Source organism: Mustela lutreola, chromosome 11 (assembly GCF_030435805.1).
Source record: "Mustela lutreola isolate mMusLut2 chromosome 11, mMusLut2.pri, whole genome shotgun sequence".
Taxonomy (NCBI): Eukaryota; Metazoa; Chordata; class Mammalia; order Carnivora; family Mustelidae; genus Mustela; species Mustela lutreola.
This window is the reverse complement of record NC_081300.1, coordinates 36010455-36029788: the sequence shown is the minus strand read 5'-3', so window position 1 is coordinate 36029788 and position 19334 is coordinate 36010455. Positions and strand designations below refer to the sequence as shown.

Below are 19334 nucleotides of genomic sequence, written 5' to 3'. Positions count from 1 at the left end.
TAGCTGGCCTTCAACTTGGACCATATCTGTGGCCAGGTTGATAATTCTCTTGGGAAACATGCCACTCTACTTGAGTTTTCAGATGATTGTGTCCATATTGACGTGTCGAAGAAATGAACTGCGTGCCTCTCTGATAAAAGGTATCTGGGGAAAGGATTTAGAAACGGACAAGTCTGTTACAGAACAATGCACATTCCTTTCATTAATAACGTTTGAAAGGTTCCTGAGGACATCTTGCTGCTCTTAAAATTCTTCCAGGAAAGGCTCTGAATGGTAGCAACATGCTTCCTTCCCCTGGAGGCATGCAGCGAGGCCAACCCGTGGACACCCGCCCCCCCCTCGCCCCCCCCAGAGGCCAGGCCCCCCCCCCCCCGCCCCCCGTGCTGTGTGACGAAGCAGCCTGGGCCCCAGCACCTAGCAGCCGGAGGCCAGGGACAGATTGGCTCCTGCGGAGTGAGTCAGGCCCAGTCGGGGAAACTTGGGTCAAGAAGATAAAAATTCCATCCACTCACAGCTAAGAGACATTGCATTTCTTTTCCTTTGCAGACTGCCAGTGTGATAACTTGCAGAAGTAGGAAGGATCTCAGTGCAAGTGGAGAAAGCATGCGTGTGCCAGAGACTCAGGGAGCGAGATGTGGCTGGGTCCCCTGGGTTGGGGTGGGCAGGCGCTCAGGATGAGGTGGAGAGGGAGGCCCCATGGATTAGGTGGTGGTGGCTTGGCTTAAGTGGAAGCAGGAACAAAGACCCATATCTTGGCTCCTCTGTTTATCCCTCCCCATTTTCTCGTTCTCTCCTCCATTCTGTGGGAGAGAGCCATGGGCCCTGAATATCCACGCAGACCTGCCCTTCAGCGTCTGTCTGTCTGTAAGTGTCTCTTTCGTATCTGAGTGCATGTACCTGTGTACATGTTTAAAACTACCCTGTTTAAAACTTCTAAAATAAAACAAATTTGAAAAGGGGACATGACAATTTCAGACACAAAATATATAGAGCCATCAGAAGGCAGTGAGCTTTGTGGACAGGCACATCTGTAACTGGGGGTCCAGAAGGGAGCTAGAGTGACTAGTAGCTTCTGCAAAGCCCTGGGGTGAGAGGCAGGCCATGCAACACCTGCCCTCCAGCCCTGGTGGAGGTTTTGGGTTTGTTGCTCTGCCTGTGATGCTGTCCTCCAGGGATGTAATGGGAGAAGGCTTGGCTGCTATGCTCCTAATGCTTCTAGGCTCAGACCTCTCTTAGGGATTGATGAGCCACACATTGATTTCAATCAAGGATCCCAAATAAGTTTTTATTTCAGGGGTAGCACATACTTATTGATACTAGATTGCCGGAATGCTGGGTTAAGAGTGATGTGGGGGTTGTGCCTAGCCTGGTGGGTTCAATTATACAGTACCTGCCACGAGCATAGTAGGAAAGAGCTGTGGTTTTTTTTTTTTTTTTTTTTTTTCCCTTCTATAATCTAAATCCTCCTGAATCACATTAAACTTAGATTTTCCTCCCTCTTCTCCACGCATAGGTATCTTTGGCCGGCTCAGACTGAGATTGGTTTTGACCTCAATTCTAGACCATAAAATGAGAGCAAGTCCTTGAAGTAGATAATACTTGTCAGTTTCTTACAGACCCTCTGGGTCTTTCACCCTCTCGTATGCCTGTTGCCCTGCCTCCTCCCCATCTCCCCATCCCCACAAAACTCACGTAATGCCGACATGGTGAAGGAATAAAGATTTGCCAGCTCTGCTGCGGAGAGCTGTTGTCCCTCTGGGTCGGGTCCTCTAGTCCATGTTTTCTTAGGGAGAAGGAGCCTCTTGGACTGTCTGCAAGAACAGAGGTAACTGTACATGGGGGAATTTGCTGTCCAGTTTGAAGGAGAGCCTGTCTCTGGGTATGGCTTCCTGGCCGGGTCTTCCCAGACCCCATCCTCTCCTACTGAGCGGCAATTCCAGCTCTTTAAATAAAGTGGAGACCATGCCTTCTGGGAAGACAGGAGCTGTGTGTCCCAGCCTCCCCCATGTGCTTCCCACCGTCACCTTTGTCTTGGGAGACTGAACATCCTCCTTGTTTTTGTTTGGTCCCTCTGCTGACTCTGTAGTAATGTTGACAGGCTTCCAGCCTACCACAGAAAATTCTCCTGGGGTGGTGAGAAAGTCCTGGTGTGCAGGAAACTTCCTTTCTCTCTCTCTCTTTTTTAAAAAAGATTTTATTTATTTATTTGACAGAGATCACAAGTAGGCAGAGAGGCAGGCAGAGAGAGAGGGGGAGGCAGGCTCTGATGAGCAGAGAGCCCAATGTGGGGCTCGATCCCAGGATCCTGGGATCATGACCTGAGCCAAAGGCAGAGAGCCCAATGTGGGGCTCGATCCTGGGACCCTGAGATCATGACCTGAGCTGAAGGCAGAGGCTTAACCCACTGAGCCACCCAGGTGCCCCGTACAGGATACTTTGAACATGTAAAGTGGAAATGCCCTTTCCTGGGTACCATGTATTTCTGAGAGAAGGAAGAGAGAGGGAGGCATCTTGCAGGCAAAGAGGTAATACGATCCCCGTGTGGCTCCCCCACAAAGCTCTCCACCTGCGGCCACTTGCAGCCAGGGCAGAAGCAGGAGGTGGCCCAGGCTGACCCCCACAAAGAGGCCAGGAAGGAATGAGGGAGAGCAAAGGCGCTGGGCTCCCCTGCTTGAATTCAAATCCCAGCTCCTCAGCTCATAGCTGGGGAATGGCCATGGGACCTTACTATTCTCAGTTTGTTATTTTATCAAAATCAGGAACACACCATTCCCTACTCATGGGGCTATTGGGGGATCAGTTAAGATTACATGTAAAGTGCTTGTCATACCATCCAGCGTTCTAGAAGCACTCAGTGCTGGCCTTTGTGTTGTCTCTGCCCTCCAAGACCTGCTTTACCCTATATAATGTTTAACCTGCTAAGACTTGGGTCCGCTCGTGCTTCGTGCACGTGGGGAGATAAGCTCAGAGGTCATCTGTGGCACGGGGTCCCATACTACAGACCCGGCAGAAATGCAGATAGTTGCCCAAATAAATCCCATTGCCCAGAAACCTGCAAAGATGTGCATGTCTGCAGGCGGAGGGTGGGTTTGTCCTGAGTTGGATGGTTACTGTGGCCCCCGGGGCCTCTCGCGGTCCCCACGCCCCCTACACTGTCATGGAGACAGGCGCTCCTGTGTGAGCTGCTGGGTGTGGGGGGAACAACAAAGTGAGAGCCAGCCAACACTGGCTTTCTAGCACTGACCCCATAGCAGCCATATTTGTCCTCTGCGGGTCCCTGTCTGACTGGGTGGCCTCTGATGTCCCTTCCACCTTAAAGACTTTGCAGTGCTGAAGCCATATGCCTGGTGCTGCCTCCGCCTTTGTCTGTCTGGGTAATGGAGCAGGGTGGGAGCCAGGAGGACAGGGCTGCTAGGGAAAGTGGGGTACTAAGAATAGCCAGCCAGACACAGCGATAAGGACCCAGATGGTCAGGGATGTCACTTGGGGACAGGGAAGGTGGAGGTGGTGGGGAAAGAACAGGGTGATAAGATAGGATTGCACACAGAGCTGGGACTTGGAGATGGCTCTGTGAGGGTGCATCCAACAAGCCCCCTCCCCCGTCCCTTTTACTGTGGGCAAAGGACCTGCCCAAGAGCCCTTCCTGGGTGTGCCCTATAGGTGCAAACTAGTGCAAAGGAAGGGCGAGACCACAAACGAGCAGTCCCTGAATGTTGGAACCAGGAGGATTTTAGTGATCTTCTAGCTTTACCCTACTTGCCCGCCCAGTAACTGATGGGGCATAATCTGTGGCTCAGATGTGGGTTCCCTCCAAGGTGGGGGGCAGAGCTTAGCCCAACCCTGCCTCTTCCAGGTCATCCTGCAGGGCTCCTCCCCACCTCCCCTACCCCAGCCAGACTCGGCCGTGGGGAGCTCCTCTAGGAGCAGGGCGCCTCCAGGTGGGAGCCAGCAAGGGTATAGCCATTCGTAACCCCACAGATAAGCCTGCATGACCTCTGCACAGCAGCTGCAGGCCTTCTCCCTGGGGATTCAGAGGGAGATACAAGAGATGAGATCTGTGCCTTTCTGGAGTTTGGGGAGGGACAGTAGCTAGCTAACAACACGTGGCGATGCTGGCTCAGCCTGTGGCGAGCCTTGGGAGGGAAACAGTAACTTGGGGCTTCAGGCTGCCCTGGGTGGGGAGTTTGGCCTTGCCCCTCCTAGCGTGGCAGTGGGGAGAGTGTCTCTCCTTGTAGAATGGTGACCACTGGGATCCTTCCTGAGAACTGGGCTGTATTTCCTGTTTTGCACATGCCCATGTCCCCCAGCCTAGCCTCAGGGGTGGAGCCAGCTCCCCACCGTTCCTGAGTGCTGAGTCTCAGGGGGCTGGGTGGTTATTGCTGACTTCCTCCTCTGGAAGCTTAAGGAGATGTTTCTTCTGTGCTTGGCTTCTGTGCATTTGGGTGCAGAGGACAGGCTTGTGCAAGCCACAGTCTAGTCCCTGGGCCTCGTGTCTGTCCCTCCCTCGAGACCGCAGCCTGCAAGATGGCCAAGCTCCCCTCAGCTAGCCACCACCTTGTCCTTCAGGAGCGGGGCTGCAAAGTGCTGCTGAAGATCCCGGAAATCAAAGCTTCCTGCTCAGCTGTCGCATGACCAAAAAGCGGCTGATGGCACATGAAAATACCTGGGCAGGATGGCAGGCTTCGCAAGGGGCTGTAAGGCCTCGTTGTCACCCTCGCTGGGATCCTACTGGGAAACCGGCTGGTGCTCTGAGCAGGTTTGAAGGGCGTTGGTGAGTTCAGGAGCTGCAGGCTTCAGGCCCCACGGGAACGTGTTGGGGCGTTAGGGGGTGGCAGTGGGTCTGTGGGGGAAGCTCCAGGGCTCTGTGGCTCAGCCACAAAAAGCAGTATTGTTTCCATAAATCAAGCCATGTTCATGCCTGCTTCCCCCTGCATCCTGATCTGTGTGATTGTGGAATGCGTATGTGTGGGAAGGAGGCTTTGGAAGACGAGCTCCTGTTTTTTGTCAGGAGGCTGACCTTAAAGTTGAGGAAATGGGTTATGAGGAAATTCTGAAGTGGAGAGCTGACGGGAGTTCCAGATGGTGGGAGAGGACTTTGTCTGTGTCGCTTTGTCCCTGGGGACCCTGATGAAGGTCACAGGCAGAGCACCCAAAGAATGTATGAACTTGGGCAGCAGTTAACATCCTCTTTTAAAGACTGGAGCCTCCCGTATAGATGGAGGGAATGTCTCTTCTTTTCTGGCCCACCCTTGTCTCCTTCTTGCTTAGCAGGTGCCTGGCACAAGTAAATGCTCAGTGAATAGTAGTGATAGGAACACGTGTCACATGATCTCTTTGGTGTCCGTTTTCTCAGGCATAATGGGAAGGAGCTCCATGAGCTCAGAAATGGCAAAAGGTTTGATCACTCATGTCTGTGACACCTGTCTGGAGGATGGGGGAGCTTTGTGGAGAGGGCAGGAGACTGGGATTTGGAACGGAAATTGGGGAGGGGGAGGTGGAGTGTGCACTTTCTACGGGGACTTTCTCATGTCCATGTCCTGTGCTCTCTAAAACCTGTACAGTTCTATATCATTAATATATTTCAAGTTTATATGAGATTTTTAACTGGGATAGTGCTTGGTGAACTTCACAGGCACTGGATCCATTCAGTGACATTGTACAGTCCTTGGGGACAAAATGAGGTAAGTGACCTGCTTCAAGACCTGCTTCTAGAGTTTAGCCAGGTTCAGGGAACAGAGTGTTGAAATCTCTTGGTCATTGACATTCTCACCAGCAATAAGGGATTAAAAAGGCCAAGGTCACAGGGTTGGAGAGGGAGAAATAGGTAAAGATCTGTCAGATGGTAGACACTTAGTTAATGGTAACTAGCAGCTTTACCCCTTGACGGATCACCCCTTCCTAGGGAGAAGCCATGGCACCTGGTGTGGGAGGCCCACCTTACCTCTCTGACCAGAGACCTGAGGGCTTTCTGTCCTGGCTTTCAACACTCATGTGTATTTCTTGCGACTCAGCTATTACAGTGCCCCAGAGTTCATCGTGTTCATCCTTTTCTGCTATATATAAGGGTAGAGGGCGTGCACGTTTTGGAGGGGGTGGCTTTGAGCAGGTGCACATGCTTCCCGTGGTCCTCTACCTGGTCCCATGAGGTGAGGAACACAAGCGTGTGGTGTGTGGAAGCCACCGCAGGTGTCAGGAACAGGTGCGATCCTCCTGGCCTCCTGGTGAGCTCTGTCTCCTACCAGGGCCCTGCACCCTGGTGCTTGTTCCCTGAGCCCCGCTGCCTGGCTTCCTGCTACACCGTCTACTTTCCCAGGGTGCCCCGTGGTCTTCTTCCCAAGGGTTGCAAGGTTCTTACAGCTGGAAACCACTCCTTCCACCTCGCTGGGTCCCACATTGTGTCTATGGCAAGTGGTTGTCACCAACTGCCCTGCACGAGTGGCCCCTGGGCTCCTCCTGAGCCACTGGTCTTATTCAGAACAAAGAGTAGTCCTTGTGGTTAGGAGCCAAACAATGGCATATTGAGCACTTCTCCAAGTAAAGATTCCTTTGGTCCAGATTGCTGACTTTGAAAGTTCTTCTTGAGGTTTTGCTGTAGGAAATTAGAATCGCCAGGGCAAAGACAGTAGAAGAGAACCTCCCCATGGGAAAATGACTCTGCTGAAAGGTAGTTGGTTTTTTGCTGCTCCCATAGCTGCTGGTCCGTCTGTCCACAGCAGAGGGGACATTTTCTCTGCAGCACATGGAAAGGTTCTCTGTTTTAGGGACAGAGCCTTCAGAGTGCAATTCTGCTTCTATGCCAGCAAGTTGGATCTGAACTAAATGATAGGAATAATGACTAACATAGGTTCTAGCACCCAGGGTTTCCAGTGCCCCAGTGAATACTGGCTAAGAGGATAAAAATCATCAAGCTAAGGGGGCGCCTTGGGGCACAGTCCGTTAGGCATTTGACTCTTCTGGGCTCAGTCATTGAGATGGAGCCGTAGGTCTGCACTCAGTGCGGGGTCTGCTTTGAGGTTCTCTCTCTGCCCCTCCCTCTGCCTACCCCCCTTCCCTGCCTGCTTGCAGGCAAGCTCTCTTTATCTCTAAGATAAATAAATAAATCTTTTTAAAAAATTGTCAATTCAGGTAATGATGTGCTTGAAAAAAGACATTTCAAGTCTCTAACCAAATAAAAGAATGATAAATGCAAATCCCGTTTCTCTATGGTCCTATCTTGCCATAATCTCTAATATATAAATTATTTGCCCTACATGATCTGCACCTGAGATGCAACTTCTATGCACTTTGAAGCATGAATTAATATCAGGTAGTATTTTTGGCTCATGCTGTTGAAGGCATTGTGAGGGCAAGTTCAGGTCACCAGTGTTAATAGAATGGCCGCTAGCTTCACAGCAATTCCTTGTAAGTTAGTCTTACATCATTCCTGTTTTATGGATGAGAAAAAACCCCATCTAACTTGTCTAAGGTCACATATTTAGCAAGTGAAGGGGATAGAACTTTTAAAAACACTTTACAGAAGGTACATACCATAAAATTTATCCTTTTAAAAGTGAATAGCAGGTTGTGGTTTACCCAGAATTGTGCAATAATCACCAGTGCCTGATCCCAGAGCATTTCCATCACCCCGAAAGGAAACCCCATATCCATTAGCAGTCACTCCTCCTATGTGTTTTCCCCTCCACAGGCAGGTAACCACTAAACTCCTTCCTGTCTTTACGCATTTGCCTATTTCTGGGCAATTCATAAAATAGAATAATAGAACATTTGGTCTTTTGTGACTGGCTTCTTTCACTGAGGATAATGTTTTTGAACTTCATGTTGTGACATGTATCGTTACCTCCCTTTTATTGTTGAGACTATTCTATTGGATGTATATGCCACGTTTCATTTACCCATGTATCACGCGATGAACACTTGGGTTGTGTCTACTTTTTAGCCGCTGTGCAGAAAGAATGCTGCTATGAACATGGTGTGGGCAGAAGGAGCTAGAATTTGAACCAGGCTCTTCACTCTGCTATCCGCATGTGGTTGTCGTAAATGCTTTGCGTCTGCTTGGATTTGCATCTACTAGGATTTGTAGAGTCCTGGTGGTGAACAAAGCCAATTTTGAGCTTCCTTTGTTTGAAGGTAGGACACAAGGCCAGTGGAATGAAACAATCCTCTGATCCTGGCTACTCAAAATTACGGTCTTTGGACTAGCAGCAGCGCCAGCTTCTTTGGGGAGCTTGTGGGAAATGCAGAATCTCAGATCCCACCTGCTGAATCAGAAATCTCGCTTTCACATGTTCCCTGGGTCATCTGTCAATTCGTGGAAGTTGGAGACTTAAATCGGGGCTGGGGTTATGATTGTCTAAACTTCCAGTCTAGGGGATTTCCCCGCCATATCATGTCCGGACATTTTCAGAGTGCATTATTATTCTATACGAGATGAAGAACTTCCTAAAAAGAGATAAGCCTTGACTCAGTGAAAGGGTGAAACCCACCGGAGATGCTTGGCCCTTCATCGTTGTTAGGGAGTGCTGCTAACCCCTCAAGTCCCGTGGGCCAGCGGTGTCTAACCACCCTGTGCTGAATTTCCATTCCACAGCAATGTATCTGTGGCTCTGAGAATAGCTTGGTAAAGAAAGCTCTTGACTCCACATTTTTTGAGAAGCATCATTAGGAATCAGTAATACTTATGTGCAGGCTACCTCAGAGAGATGGCGGGTTCATTTCCAGACTACCGCACTAAAGGGAATATCGCAATAAAGTGAGTCGAATGAACTTTTTGGTTTCCCAGTGCACATGAAAGCTGTGCTGTATCTATTAAGTGTTCAGTAAAAAAGTACATACTTTAATTAAAAATACTTTGTTGCTGAGAAATGCTAACCATCATCTGAACTTTCACTGATTTGGGATTTTCCACTATGGAGGGTCTTGAGTCCATGTTGATGGCTGCCTAGGGATGGGGGTGGTGGTTGCTGAAGGCTGGGGTGGCTTGGCAATTTCAGAAAAATAAGGCAACAGTGATGTTCAAAGCATTGAATGAATCTTCCTTTCATAAATGATTTCTCTGTAGAATGTTTTACCTATAGTAGAACTTCTTTCAAAATTGGAGTCAGTCTTCTCGAACCCTGCCACTGCTTTACCGACTGGCTTTGTGTAATATTTAGACCCATTTGTTGTCCTTTCAGTAATCTTCATGGCATCTTCACCAGGAGCAGAAGCCATCCCAAGAAACCACTTTCTTTGCTCATCCATAAGGAGCAACTCCTCATCCATTCAACTGTTATCAGGAGATGGTGCCAGTTCAGTCCCATCCACAGGCTCCACTTGTCATTCTAGTTCTTTCGCTCATTCCACCACATCTGCAGTGAATTCCTCCACTGAAGTCTTGAAAACCTCAAAGTCCTCCGTGAGGACTGGAATTAGCTTTTTCCAAACTCATGGTGATGGTGATATTTGGACCCCTTCCCATCATAAATATTCTTAATGGGATCTAGAATGGTGAATCCTTTCCCGATGGTTTTCATTTCCTTTGCCCAGATCCATCAGGAGGACCATTATCCATGACAGCTATAAGCCTTACAAAATGTATTTTTAAATTTTTTTCAAGGATTTATTTATTTATGTACTTGAGAGAGTGAGTGTGTGTGAGCTGGTTGGAGGGGCAGGGCAGATGGAGAGAATCCCAAGCAGACTCCTTGCTGAGCATAGAGCCCAACATGGGGCTGATCCCGTGATCCCACGATCAGGACCCAAACTGAAACCAAGAGTCAGACACTCTACTGACTGTGCCACCCATGGCCCCCCAAAATGTATTTTTAAAATAAGACTTAAAAGTTGAAATGGTCCGTGAATTGAAGAATGTATGCTGTTAGGAGAGATGAAAATGTTAATCTCATTGAATACCTTCATCAGAACTCTTGCATGGTGAGGTCAATTGTCAATGACAATATTATTTTACAGGACTTTTTTTTTTCACCTAAGGAGTAGGTCTCAACAATGAGATTAAAATATTCAGTCAACCATGTTGCAAACACATGTACATCTAGGATTTGTTTTTCCATTCAACAACACAGGCAGAGTAGTGTAGCATAATCTGTCAGGGTCCTGGGATATTCAGGATGGTCAGTGAACACTGGCTTCAACTTAAAGCCACCTACTGCATTAGCTCCTAGTAAGAGCTGGCCTGTCTTTTGAAGCTTTGGAACCAAGCACTGACTTCTGTCTGGCTATGGAAGTCCTAGATGGCATTTTCATCCAATAGAAGGCTACTTTGTCTATACCGAAAATCTGTTGTTCAGTATGGCCGGCATCATGAATGATGGTAGCTAGATCTTCTAGATAGTTTACTGTCGCTTTGACATCACCTGCTGCTTCACCTTGCATGGTCATGTTAAGGAGAAGGCTGCCTTCCTCTATGGGCTTCAGACTTTTCCCCTGCACCTTCCTCACCCATCTCCGTCTTCGTGGAATTGGAGAGTATTAGGGACTTGCTCTGGATTAGGTTTTGGCTTAAGGAATGTTGGGGCTGGTTCAATCCAGACCACTAAAACTTCATATCAACAAGAAGGCTGTTTTGCTTTCTTATCATATGTGTGTTCACTGGAGTGGCACTTTTATTTTCCCCCAAGAACTTTTCTCTTGCATTCACAACTTGGCTAACGGTTCGGCACAAGAGGCCTGGCTTTCAGCTGATCTTGGCTTTTAACAAGTCTTCTTGCTAAGCTGAATCATTACTAGTTTTTGATTTAAAGGGAGAGATACGAGACTCTTCCTTTTACTTGAATACTTAAAAGCCATTGCAGGGTTAACTGTTCTAATTTCAATACTGAGTCTTGGGGACTAGGAAGACCCAGGGGCTGGGAGGGAGGGGAGAGAAAACAGGAAACTGCTGGTTGGTGGAGAAGTCGAAACACCACAGCATTCATTGATTAAGTTTGCCGTTTTATATGGGTGTGGTTTATAGCACCCCAAAACAAAAAATGACTGATTGCCATAGCAAACATAATAATAATGAAAAAGTTCAGAATATTGCAAGAATTACCGAAACATGACCCAGAGACACAAAGTGAGCCTATGCCGTTGGAAAAATGGCTCAGACAGACACGTTCAATGAGGGGTGGCCACAAACCATCAGTTTGTAAAAATGCAGTATCTGGGGTGCCTGGGTGGCTCAGTTGGTTAAGCGACTGCCTTTGGCTTAGGTCATGATCCTGGAGTCCTGGGATCGAGTCCCGCATCGAGCTCCCAGCTCCACGGGGAGTCTGCTTCTCCCTCTGACCTTCTCCCCTCTCATGCTCTCTCTCACTCTCTCTCTCAAATAAATAAATAAAATCTTTCTAAAAAATGCAGCATCTGTGAAGCTCAACATGAAATACAATAAAATGAGATATGCCTTTATTAGGGTTTTCCCATGAAGTGGAATCAGTGAGATTTGCAGTTGACTCTTAAACAACACAGGTTAGGGGCACCGATGTCCCTGCACAGTTCAAAGTCCACTGTGATTCCTCCAAAACTTTAATAGCCTGCTGCTGACAGAAGCCTTCGAGATAACAAAGCATTGATTCACACAAATTTTGTGTATGCATCATGTATCATATTTTTACAATGAAGTAGGATAAAGAAACCGTTAAAATCCTAAGGAAAAGAAAATGCAGTTACTGTACTGTACTGTACTGTGCAGTTACTGTAAAAAAATGTACATATAAGTGGACCGGCGCAGTTCAAACTTGCTTTGTTCAAGAGTCAACTGTGTATATTGAAGATTTGTTATAGTAATTGCCTCATGCAGTTTTTGGAGGCTCAGAAGTCCCAACATATACGGTCAGCAAGCTGGAGAACCAGGAAAACTGGTGGTATCATTCAGCTTGAGTCCAAAGGGCAGGGAACCAGGGGAGCTGATGGTGTAAATCATGGTCTAAGGAAGGCCCAGGTACCAGGAGCATGACTATCCAAGGGGAGGAGAACTTGGATGTCCCAGCTCAAGCAGAAAGATAGCACATTTATCCTTCTTTCACCTTTTGTTGTATTTAGGCTCTCTGAAGATTGGGTCCCGTCTATCAGCATTGCTGGGGTGATCTTCTTTACTCCACTACCAATTCAAATGCTAATCTCTTTGAGAACTGCCTCCTGGCACAGTTAAAAGCAGTGTTTTACCAGCTGTCTGGGCATCCCTTACCCTCGTCAAGTCGACACAGAAAATTGACCAACACAACTTGGAACCCATTTGGGGAAATAAATCTGAGTCCAATATTGCTGATCCCACATGCCACCCTTCCCCTTTGTTACTGTCCTACAGCACGGATGTCCAAGTTCTCTATTTAAGTCATTCGTTTCCTTCCAACTTTCTTCTTCCGTTGGCCACAAACAGTTAAAGATGGAGTTTAGGAAACCATGTTTCTTTTAATACCTATGCAACATAGAAAATTACAAAGAGCTTGGAAGGGACTTAGAGATCCCGAAGGGGCTGTCATGATTGTTGGTTAACCTTATAAATTATATTCCAGAATATTTACTGGCTGGTTTTATTGACTCCTCTGCTGTGTCCAAGGGAACATGGATCCCTATGTTTTGTCCCATAAATACAGTCCCTACGGAAGAGATGCACTAATGATAATGGGAATGTCAAATAGGGGGTAAATTAGGATCGAGACATTGATGTTACTTACATGGGTTTTGACAAATGCCTTAAAGACCATTCTCATCCAATCCTGGCCACCATTTGGGCCATGTCTTATAATTGGGAAGCTGGATTTTTAGAGTAGGAGGCAAACTGCCAACTGAGGGCTGGAGCTCTTTCCCTACAGTTGGTGGACTTAGAGCCCGACTGTTCTTGGAAGATGAGGAGGAAGGCTGGTGTCTCAAGAGATGTGGGTCAGAGAATAGGGTAGTATGGGGCAACTACCACAGGAAAGTGGAAACCTCAGGGAAGAACCTTGAGGTAGCTGAGTTCTGGCACTCAGTTTCCCTGTGCAACCCCCGGCCTGCAACCCTTCCGACCACCTCTGCCTTGGACCTGGCCTGGGATGCTGGGGTGGGAAAGGTTCACAGAACCAAGAAGCCTAGATGCTCCTTTCCTGGCCCAGAGTGGATTCCCAAGGCCTGTGGTCTCCTGGCAGGTTGTTCCCTCTGGACTTTGGAAGGTGTGGCCATTTTATCCTAATTTAAGCTAAAGTTGAAGCTGCCTGGAGTTGTAGGTCATTCTTGGCTAGTTTTGGGCCAGCTCAGTGTTCAGGGTCTTTTGAGGGGGTCAAACAACGTAAGGCTCAAAGGAGGGTAGGATAGTACCAGAATGTTCCAGAGGTTGAGGTTGTCTGGGTATTTCATGTTGCCTTCATTTTGTGAACCATTAGGGGTTTATGTGCTCCCGTCACTGATAATGAAAAATGTGTGTCCCCACTAGCTGCCACAGAGGATGTTTCAAGTCAGTCAAATAGTTCAAATCTTGGAGAGGAGTGAAGAAACACAAAGGGATTGAGGCCTCTGACTGGAAAGACCTGCTCTGAAGTCCAGCAATTTCTGAGAAAGTTTCTCTAATGTAATGAGGTGCAGAAACTGTCATTCACACTAGTTAGTTTAATTGTATATATGAAGTTAATCTATTCCTTTAATGAATCTGGAGGCATGTATCCCAAAATATTCAGGGGTAGGATTATAGGAGACTTTCACTTCAAATATAAAAACATATAATTTATAATGTTTTATTCTCTTTTCTGTATAATTATAGCCCTTTTCAAATAGTGGGAATGTATTTTTATCAGAGAAAATATACACAATTAAAAAGGTAATAATGGCCTAGACAAGGCTATTTAAATGCCATGAATTGAGAAAAATGTGACAGACAGAATTTATAATTCACTAGATATGTTAGCAAACATGACCCAGTGATTGGTCAAAAGAAACTTATTTTAAGGTCATTTAACTAACATAGTGACTTGACGTTTGAGATCATCCTTCACTCATTTGGCTTTTGAGTCCTTTCCCGAGCCCTGTTGTTTGTCACAGTGTGGAGCATGTCCCAAGGATGCTGAGGTGCCCTGCCCATGGTTCCTGGCCCCCTAAAGTGCTGTTTTGCTGAGGGTGACAGCCCCATTTCCTCCAGATGCTGCTGGTAAGGGATGTTAGCACGTGCTGCCAAGGGCCCTCAAGAGGCATGCTTGCGTCTCTGCAGAGTGGAAAAGGTGATGCCATTAGGTGGGCAGGAAGGGATCTTTGTGTGCAGCGCATAGACGCTCCCCTTGGCCAGGGGTTTGGGACCATGAGCTGGAGCCCATTATGCCCCATTGGGTAAGCTACTTGTGGCACTGTGCCCAGGGCAGACAGGGCACTGGGTCAGAGAGTGAAATTGCCCAGCACTGGGAATGCCATGGTGCTTGGTGCTCTGGCTTCCCTTGCCAGGCAACGCGTCCTGGCTCTTAGGAGAACCCACCAAGCTGTCATCCAGGAAGGACTTCTAGGAAGGGGCTGCCTTTGCAAGGCTGGACCCCATGGGAGGTCTGGAAGTGGTGAGGTGGGGGAGAGGCATTTAGCTTCCTCTCCTGTTCCTCTCACTTTGCTCCATCCTGATTCTCTTTGTTTGCCCTGAGTTGTCAGAATATTTACATAAGTTGTGTGCACTTTCCATATTTATTGAACCACTGGAAGGTTCTTATTAAAGATATAGATGTCCTGCAATCTCTTTCCTTCCCCGCTCTGAAACAGTCCTCATTACAGGAAAGAAATGTGTTTACCATTGTGTTTGCTTTTAGGGGTTCATGATTTTTTTTTTTAATTGATTCAAAATATTTTACACTTGAATGATAAACTGCAATAACTTATTCTGGGCACCTACTGATAAGAGAAAGAAAGAGAAGAAAAGAATGCTTTAAGAAGAGCTCAATCTCCAGCTGATATCAGAGAAGTCAGTAGAGGTCACTGAGACCAGCAGTCTTTCTTGCTTTTTGCATTAGTGCCCTCAGCTGGAACTGTTTACGGGACAGAAGACGTACATGCTTTAGGAAAACATCCAGATCTATTACTCCTCGCCTCAAGGCTTCTCCCAGGTAAAAGATAGTGTCTTCAATAGCATTTTCCTCTGCATACAGATTTAGGATCTGTTTGTATAGTGGGGCTGTGGGAATGATAACTTCATCAATATCATTGTTTTCAGACTGATTTTCCATTTTCTCCAGAGCAGAACTGAGTTCTTCATCCTTCTTTCTCAAAAGTTCTATGTTTTTGTCAACCTCAGCTACTTCTTGATCTAAACGGGTAACCATCTCTTCCAGTTTCTGATGACCTTTTTTCAGGTCTTCCTCTGTTCGTTTCAAGGCATTGAGCTCTGCCTGGGCACGATCCATTTCCTCCTTCATCCGCCATCTCAGCTTGTCACTGATCGCTGAGATGAGAGAGGCTCGGATGGTGTCCTCACTGATGGTGCCGTCCCGACTGGGACCGACAGTGGCCACAGGAGGCTGGGAAGGGTACTGAGAACTTGTTGTGGCAGGATACTGACCACCAGGTGGGAAAGGGCAGCCTGGGTAACCGCTGGGATTGGGAGGATATCCAGATGGATATGCAGAGATTCCACTTGGCATGCCTGGGATATAGGAAGTATCTGGTGGCCCAGTTGCCTGGTATGGTGGATAAGATGCCGAAATAGTAGGACGAGAGAAGACTGGAGGTTCATCTCCAAACACCACGATCATGACCTGAATAAGCCCCAATAAGTCAGACTGTGGATGTTTCCATTCATGTAGATAAGGAAGATATATCTTCCCATTTGCATCCACATGCTTTCCTGTTTTAATAGTCATTGAACTAGTAGGCTTAACAAAACAGATAGGGGGATTATATGGGTATGTGTCCAGCAGCCACAGGCATATTGGAATATTATATGTATTACCTTTATAAGGCACAGGAATTGTTCCAGTGAGGTTCATTAGTTCCCTCGAACTGCCATCATTAAAAACATAAGAATCCAATACAGGTTTGAGATCTTTGTATAAAGTAATAACATTGACAGTTTCACGTACAGTTAGGTCTCTGTATTTGTACTTGGACACCATTTTCTTGAGCTGGCTCTCCGACACCGCCATGGCGGCCGCCTCGCGACTCCCGTCCCCGCAGGCAGAGGGTCAGCCGCCCCAGGCCGCCCCAGACAATCACACACCTAGTAACCAGCCCCCCCTCCCCCGGCCTCCAACAACTAGGGGTTCATGATTTTTAGGTGAAAAAGGACTCAGAAGGACTTTGGGGCCGGAGACAGTGATCTAATTAGAACACAGTTATAACCGAATCCCCTGGTTGTCCAGATCCGGGATTCTGTGGCTCCTCTCCTAACTAGGAACCTGCAGGAACAAGTCCGATGTAGCAGTAAAGCTTTACCATTTTATGAATCACTAATGGCCAGACAGGCCACGGTGGAGGCCAAGCCATTCACAGCATGTGGAGGAGAGAGCTGGGAGGTCGGGGTGCGCTGTCTCAGAGCAGAGTCCCTTGCCCGCAGCCCTGAGATGTGGGTGTGTGGGAACGGGATGTGGACTGGGGTTCTGGGCCCCTGCCTAGAGATGCCGCAGAGATAGCAGTTTCTTTAAGGTGACACAGTAGGGTTTTGTTCCTCGAGTGCCCTTTTCTTGAAGCCCCCTGAGACTGAAGAGGAAAAGATCCATGTTTCTCCCTCTCCAAGATGTTGCTTAAGGCAACTTCTCTGACTTTTGGTTCTCTGTAGCTGGGAAAGGTCTGTAGAATACTTGACACTTTTATGTGTAAGTCCATTTTTAAGCCAGTTGAGTCACCGAATCCCTGCGATCAAAGGCAATCATTTCACCTCTTTTAGCCACTTCAAAGCAAGTCATGGAAAAAATTAGGCATCTGAAAGCAAATTGAATTATACATCAAAGAAAAACTCTCTTGACCTTTCTTCCTTCCATAATCAATTGTTACTAAGTGTGAAGATCCAAACTGGAGAGCCAATACAGTGTGGGGAGGTGGGGATGGAGAAGTCAGGTACACCACAGGACTCAGGGAACACTTTCCTGACCAAGGAATGTTCCTGGAGCTGCCAGAACCTGGAAAACACACAGGCTGAGGCTTTTGTCTGAGAAGTACTTATTAGCATTAGTGGGGGAAGCAAGGACCACACATAACCCCGCAGAGTCCGGTTAAATTGCAGGGGGTGGGGGTGCTGGGCGCTACCGTGGGATGTGCTGTGAGACTCCATGGTAGAAAGAGCCAGTGTTGGCAGCAGTTGTCTGGCAAGGAGGGATTTCCTAGCAGGTCTCTGGAGGTCTGTAGAGCCTGGTGAGAGGGGAATGGGGCACACCGGAAGGAGAAGAGGCAGGAGGGGGACACGGGCTGTGCACAAGGGTAGTCGGATCCCACTTCTTGGGTGGGAGGAGGGTGAAGAAGTTGGATGGGGGGAGTGGCCGCCATTAAGGATAGGTCCCTGTGGCTGGATGGAATGCTCCAGATAAACAAAGCTGGGTACTAGGTAAGGTAGTAAGTAAAGTAGTAGTAAAGTAGTAAGGCCAGATTTTAATCAGTAATCTACTGCAGAAGGGAAAAGGGTCTAGCATGAACTGGACTCAGCTTTGATTTGTGCCGAGGTGGCTGGGCAGTTGGAAGAGAGAGGGAGTGAACGGGGAGGGGCAAGTGGAGGCTCAGAGTCAGGGATGTGGAACATTATAAAAAGTGGACAGGAGACGTTGGTCCGTGTGAAACCCGTGTGAACTGGCACTTAGCAAAGTTAGGCTCCTACCTACCTGCAGAGGCTGGGAGACAGTGGATGTGTCTTCAGGTGTTGTCTGTGACAAACTGAATTCTTTTGGCAGTCATAAGATTTTCGCCCTTTGTTGGCGGGGGGCGGGGCGGGGGGGCTCGAGTCATCCTAGGAATGTGACCTTGAAATGTTAGGAACTGTTCGTGTTTGTTCAAGTCTTTTTTTTTTTTTTTAAAGTAGGCTCCAAGCCCAATGTGGGGCTTGAACTCATGACTCCGCGATTAAGGTTCACATGCTTTACACATTGAACCAGCCAGGTATCCCTGTTCAAGTCTTTACAGGCCAAGGTGGACATGGAGTCTGGTGGAAAAGAGGGCTCAGAGGGACTTGGCTAGAGTCTGGTCAAGCAGAGACCCTTCCTCAGGAGGCCAGAAAATGGAGTTGATAAAGTGGGGATAATCTGATGAAACAGACATAAAGGAGATTAGATAGCCAGTGAATATTAATCCTTTTCCATTGAATCTTAGGGCAACAAATGATCAAAGAGACTATTAAAGTCCTCCCTTTACAGAAGAGATAACTTAAATCTAAGGGGTCAAATGATGTGAAAATGGTCAGAATATATGTAGACTACCACTGTGTGTGTGTGTGTGTGTGTGTGTGTGTGTGTGTGTGTGTACATGAACATACCAGGAATGTGCTAGGCAGTATGGGAGCAAAATCATTTGTCCTACAAAAGGACTTCAATATTAGTGAATAATTTGCATTTCTATCCATAAGCAGATTTTGGTAATGATGTCAATTCATGATGCCATGAATTGCCTCCATGTACCGCCCCCCAACCCCAACCTTCTTCCTTTGACCTGTCTTTCCAGTAGATTGCCCAGTGAGATTGTGCTGATGTCCCCCATTCCCTATGACTCTTCCCAGCCGCAGCTGCAGGGAGCTGGCTCAGAAACAAATGAGACTTTCCTAAGAACCGATCACCAGATCTAGGCAGAAGCAGCTATTACAACCATCGCGCTCCACCAGTTAGCTAAAACTTCCTAAATGATGCGGAGAAACAAGTAAGTTCTGTGGATCGGGTTTGGGCAAATGGACATTTTTCAAACTGGCCTACTTCCATGCAGGGCACTTTGATGTCCCAGTGGGAGATGGCTTTTCTGAGTCTCAGACACCATGGGTCCATTGGCTGGGGCCTTCTGTTCCTCATGGCTGCTCTAGACATCCTGAGCCTTCCTAACCTGTGCAGTGCTTTGTGTACTGCCTTTGATTTGCTGTGCGTGTTCTAACACCACGTCACCAGGCCATTAAAAACGTGGACAAAATTTGATTTAAATCTGTAGAGAAATATTAGCACACATGCATGGAGATGTCCAGGGTCCATCAAAGGTTTCTATGGTGGAAACCAGGGTAGCTGAAATGTCCACCCAGAGAGGAAATGCAACTTAATTTTGGTTCTTTTGTCCTAGGAACATGAAGCATGAGGCTCTTGCCTGTGACTCCAAGGACGTTATTACTATTGACAACCATTTAAGTTTTTCAAAGGCTTTTTTCTGCTTGAATGGTTTTTAAACTTTATTCTGGAAGTTAGAAGTTTCTGCTAGACTCTAGAAAAGTGGAGAGTGGCTTGAATTCTATTGCTCACTGT

At 47.4% G+C, this 19334-nt stretch overlaps 2 protein-coding genes across 17 annotated transcripts in view; one reads left to right on the top strand and one right to left on the bottom strand.

The window, feature by feature from the left end:
- FHOD3 (formin homology 2 domain containing 3) overlaps positions 1–19334 on the top strand; it is a 458821-nt gene that overhangs the window by 159608 nt on the left and 279879 nt on the right. The window lies entirely within an intron of this gene.
- On the bottom strand, positions 14761–16143 carry LOC131811072 (tumor susceptibility gene 101 protein-like). Its single transcript, XM_059139173.1, has one exon. It carries the CDS (start codon positions 16059–16061, stop codon positions 14886–14888), a length of 1176 nt encoding a protein of 391 aa, XP_058995156.1. The 5' UTR covers positions 16062–16143; the 3' UTR covers positions 14761–14885.

Excerpts from the sequence above, each read along its gene's own strand:
- LOC131811072 (XM_059139173.1), bottom strand. The coding sequence starts at position 16,061 with ATGGCGGTGTCGGAGAGCCAGCTCAAGAAAATGGTGTCCAAGTACAAA.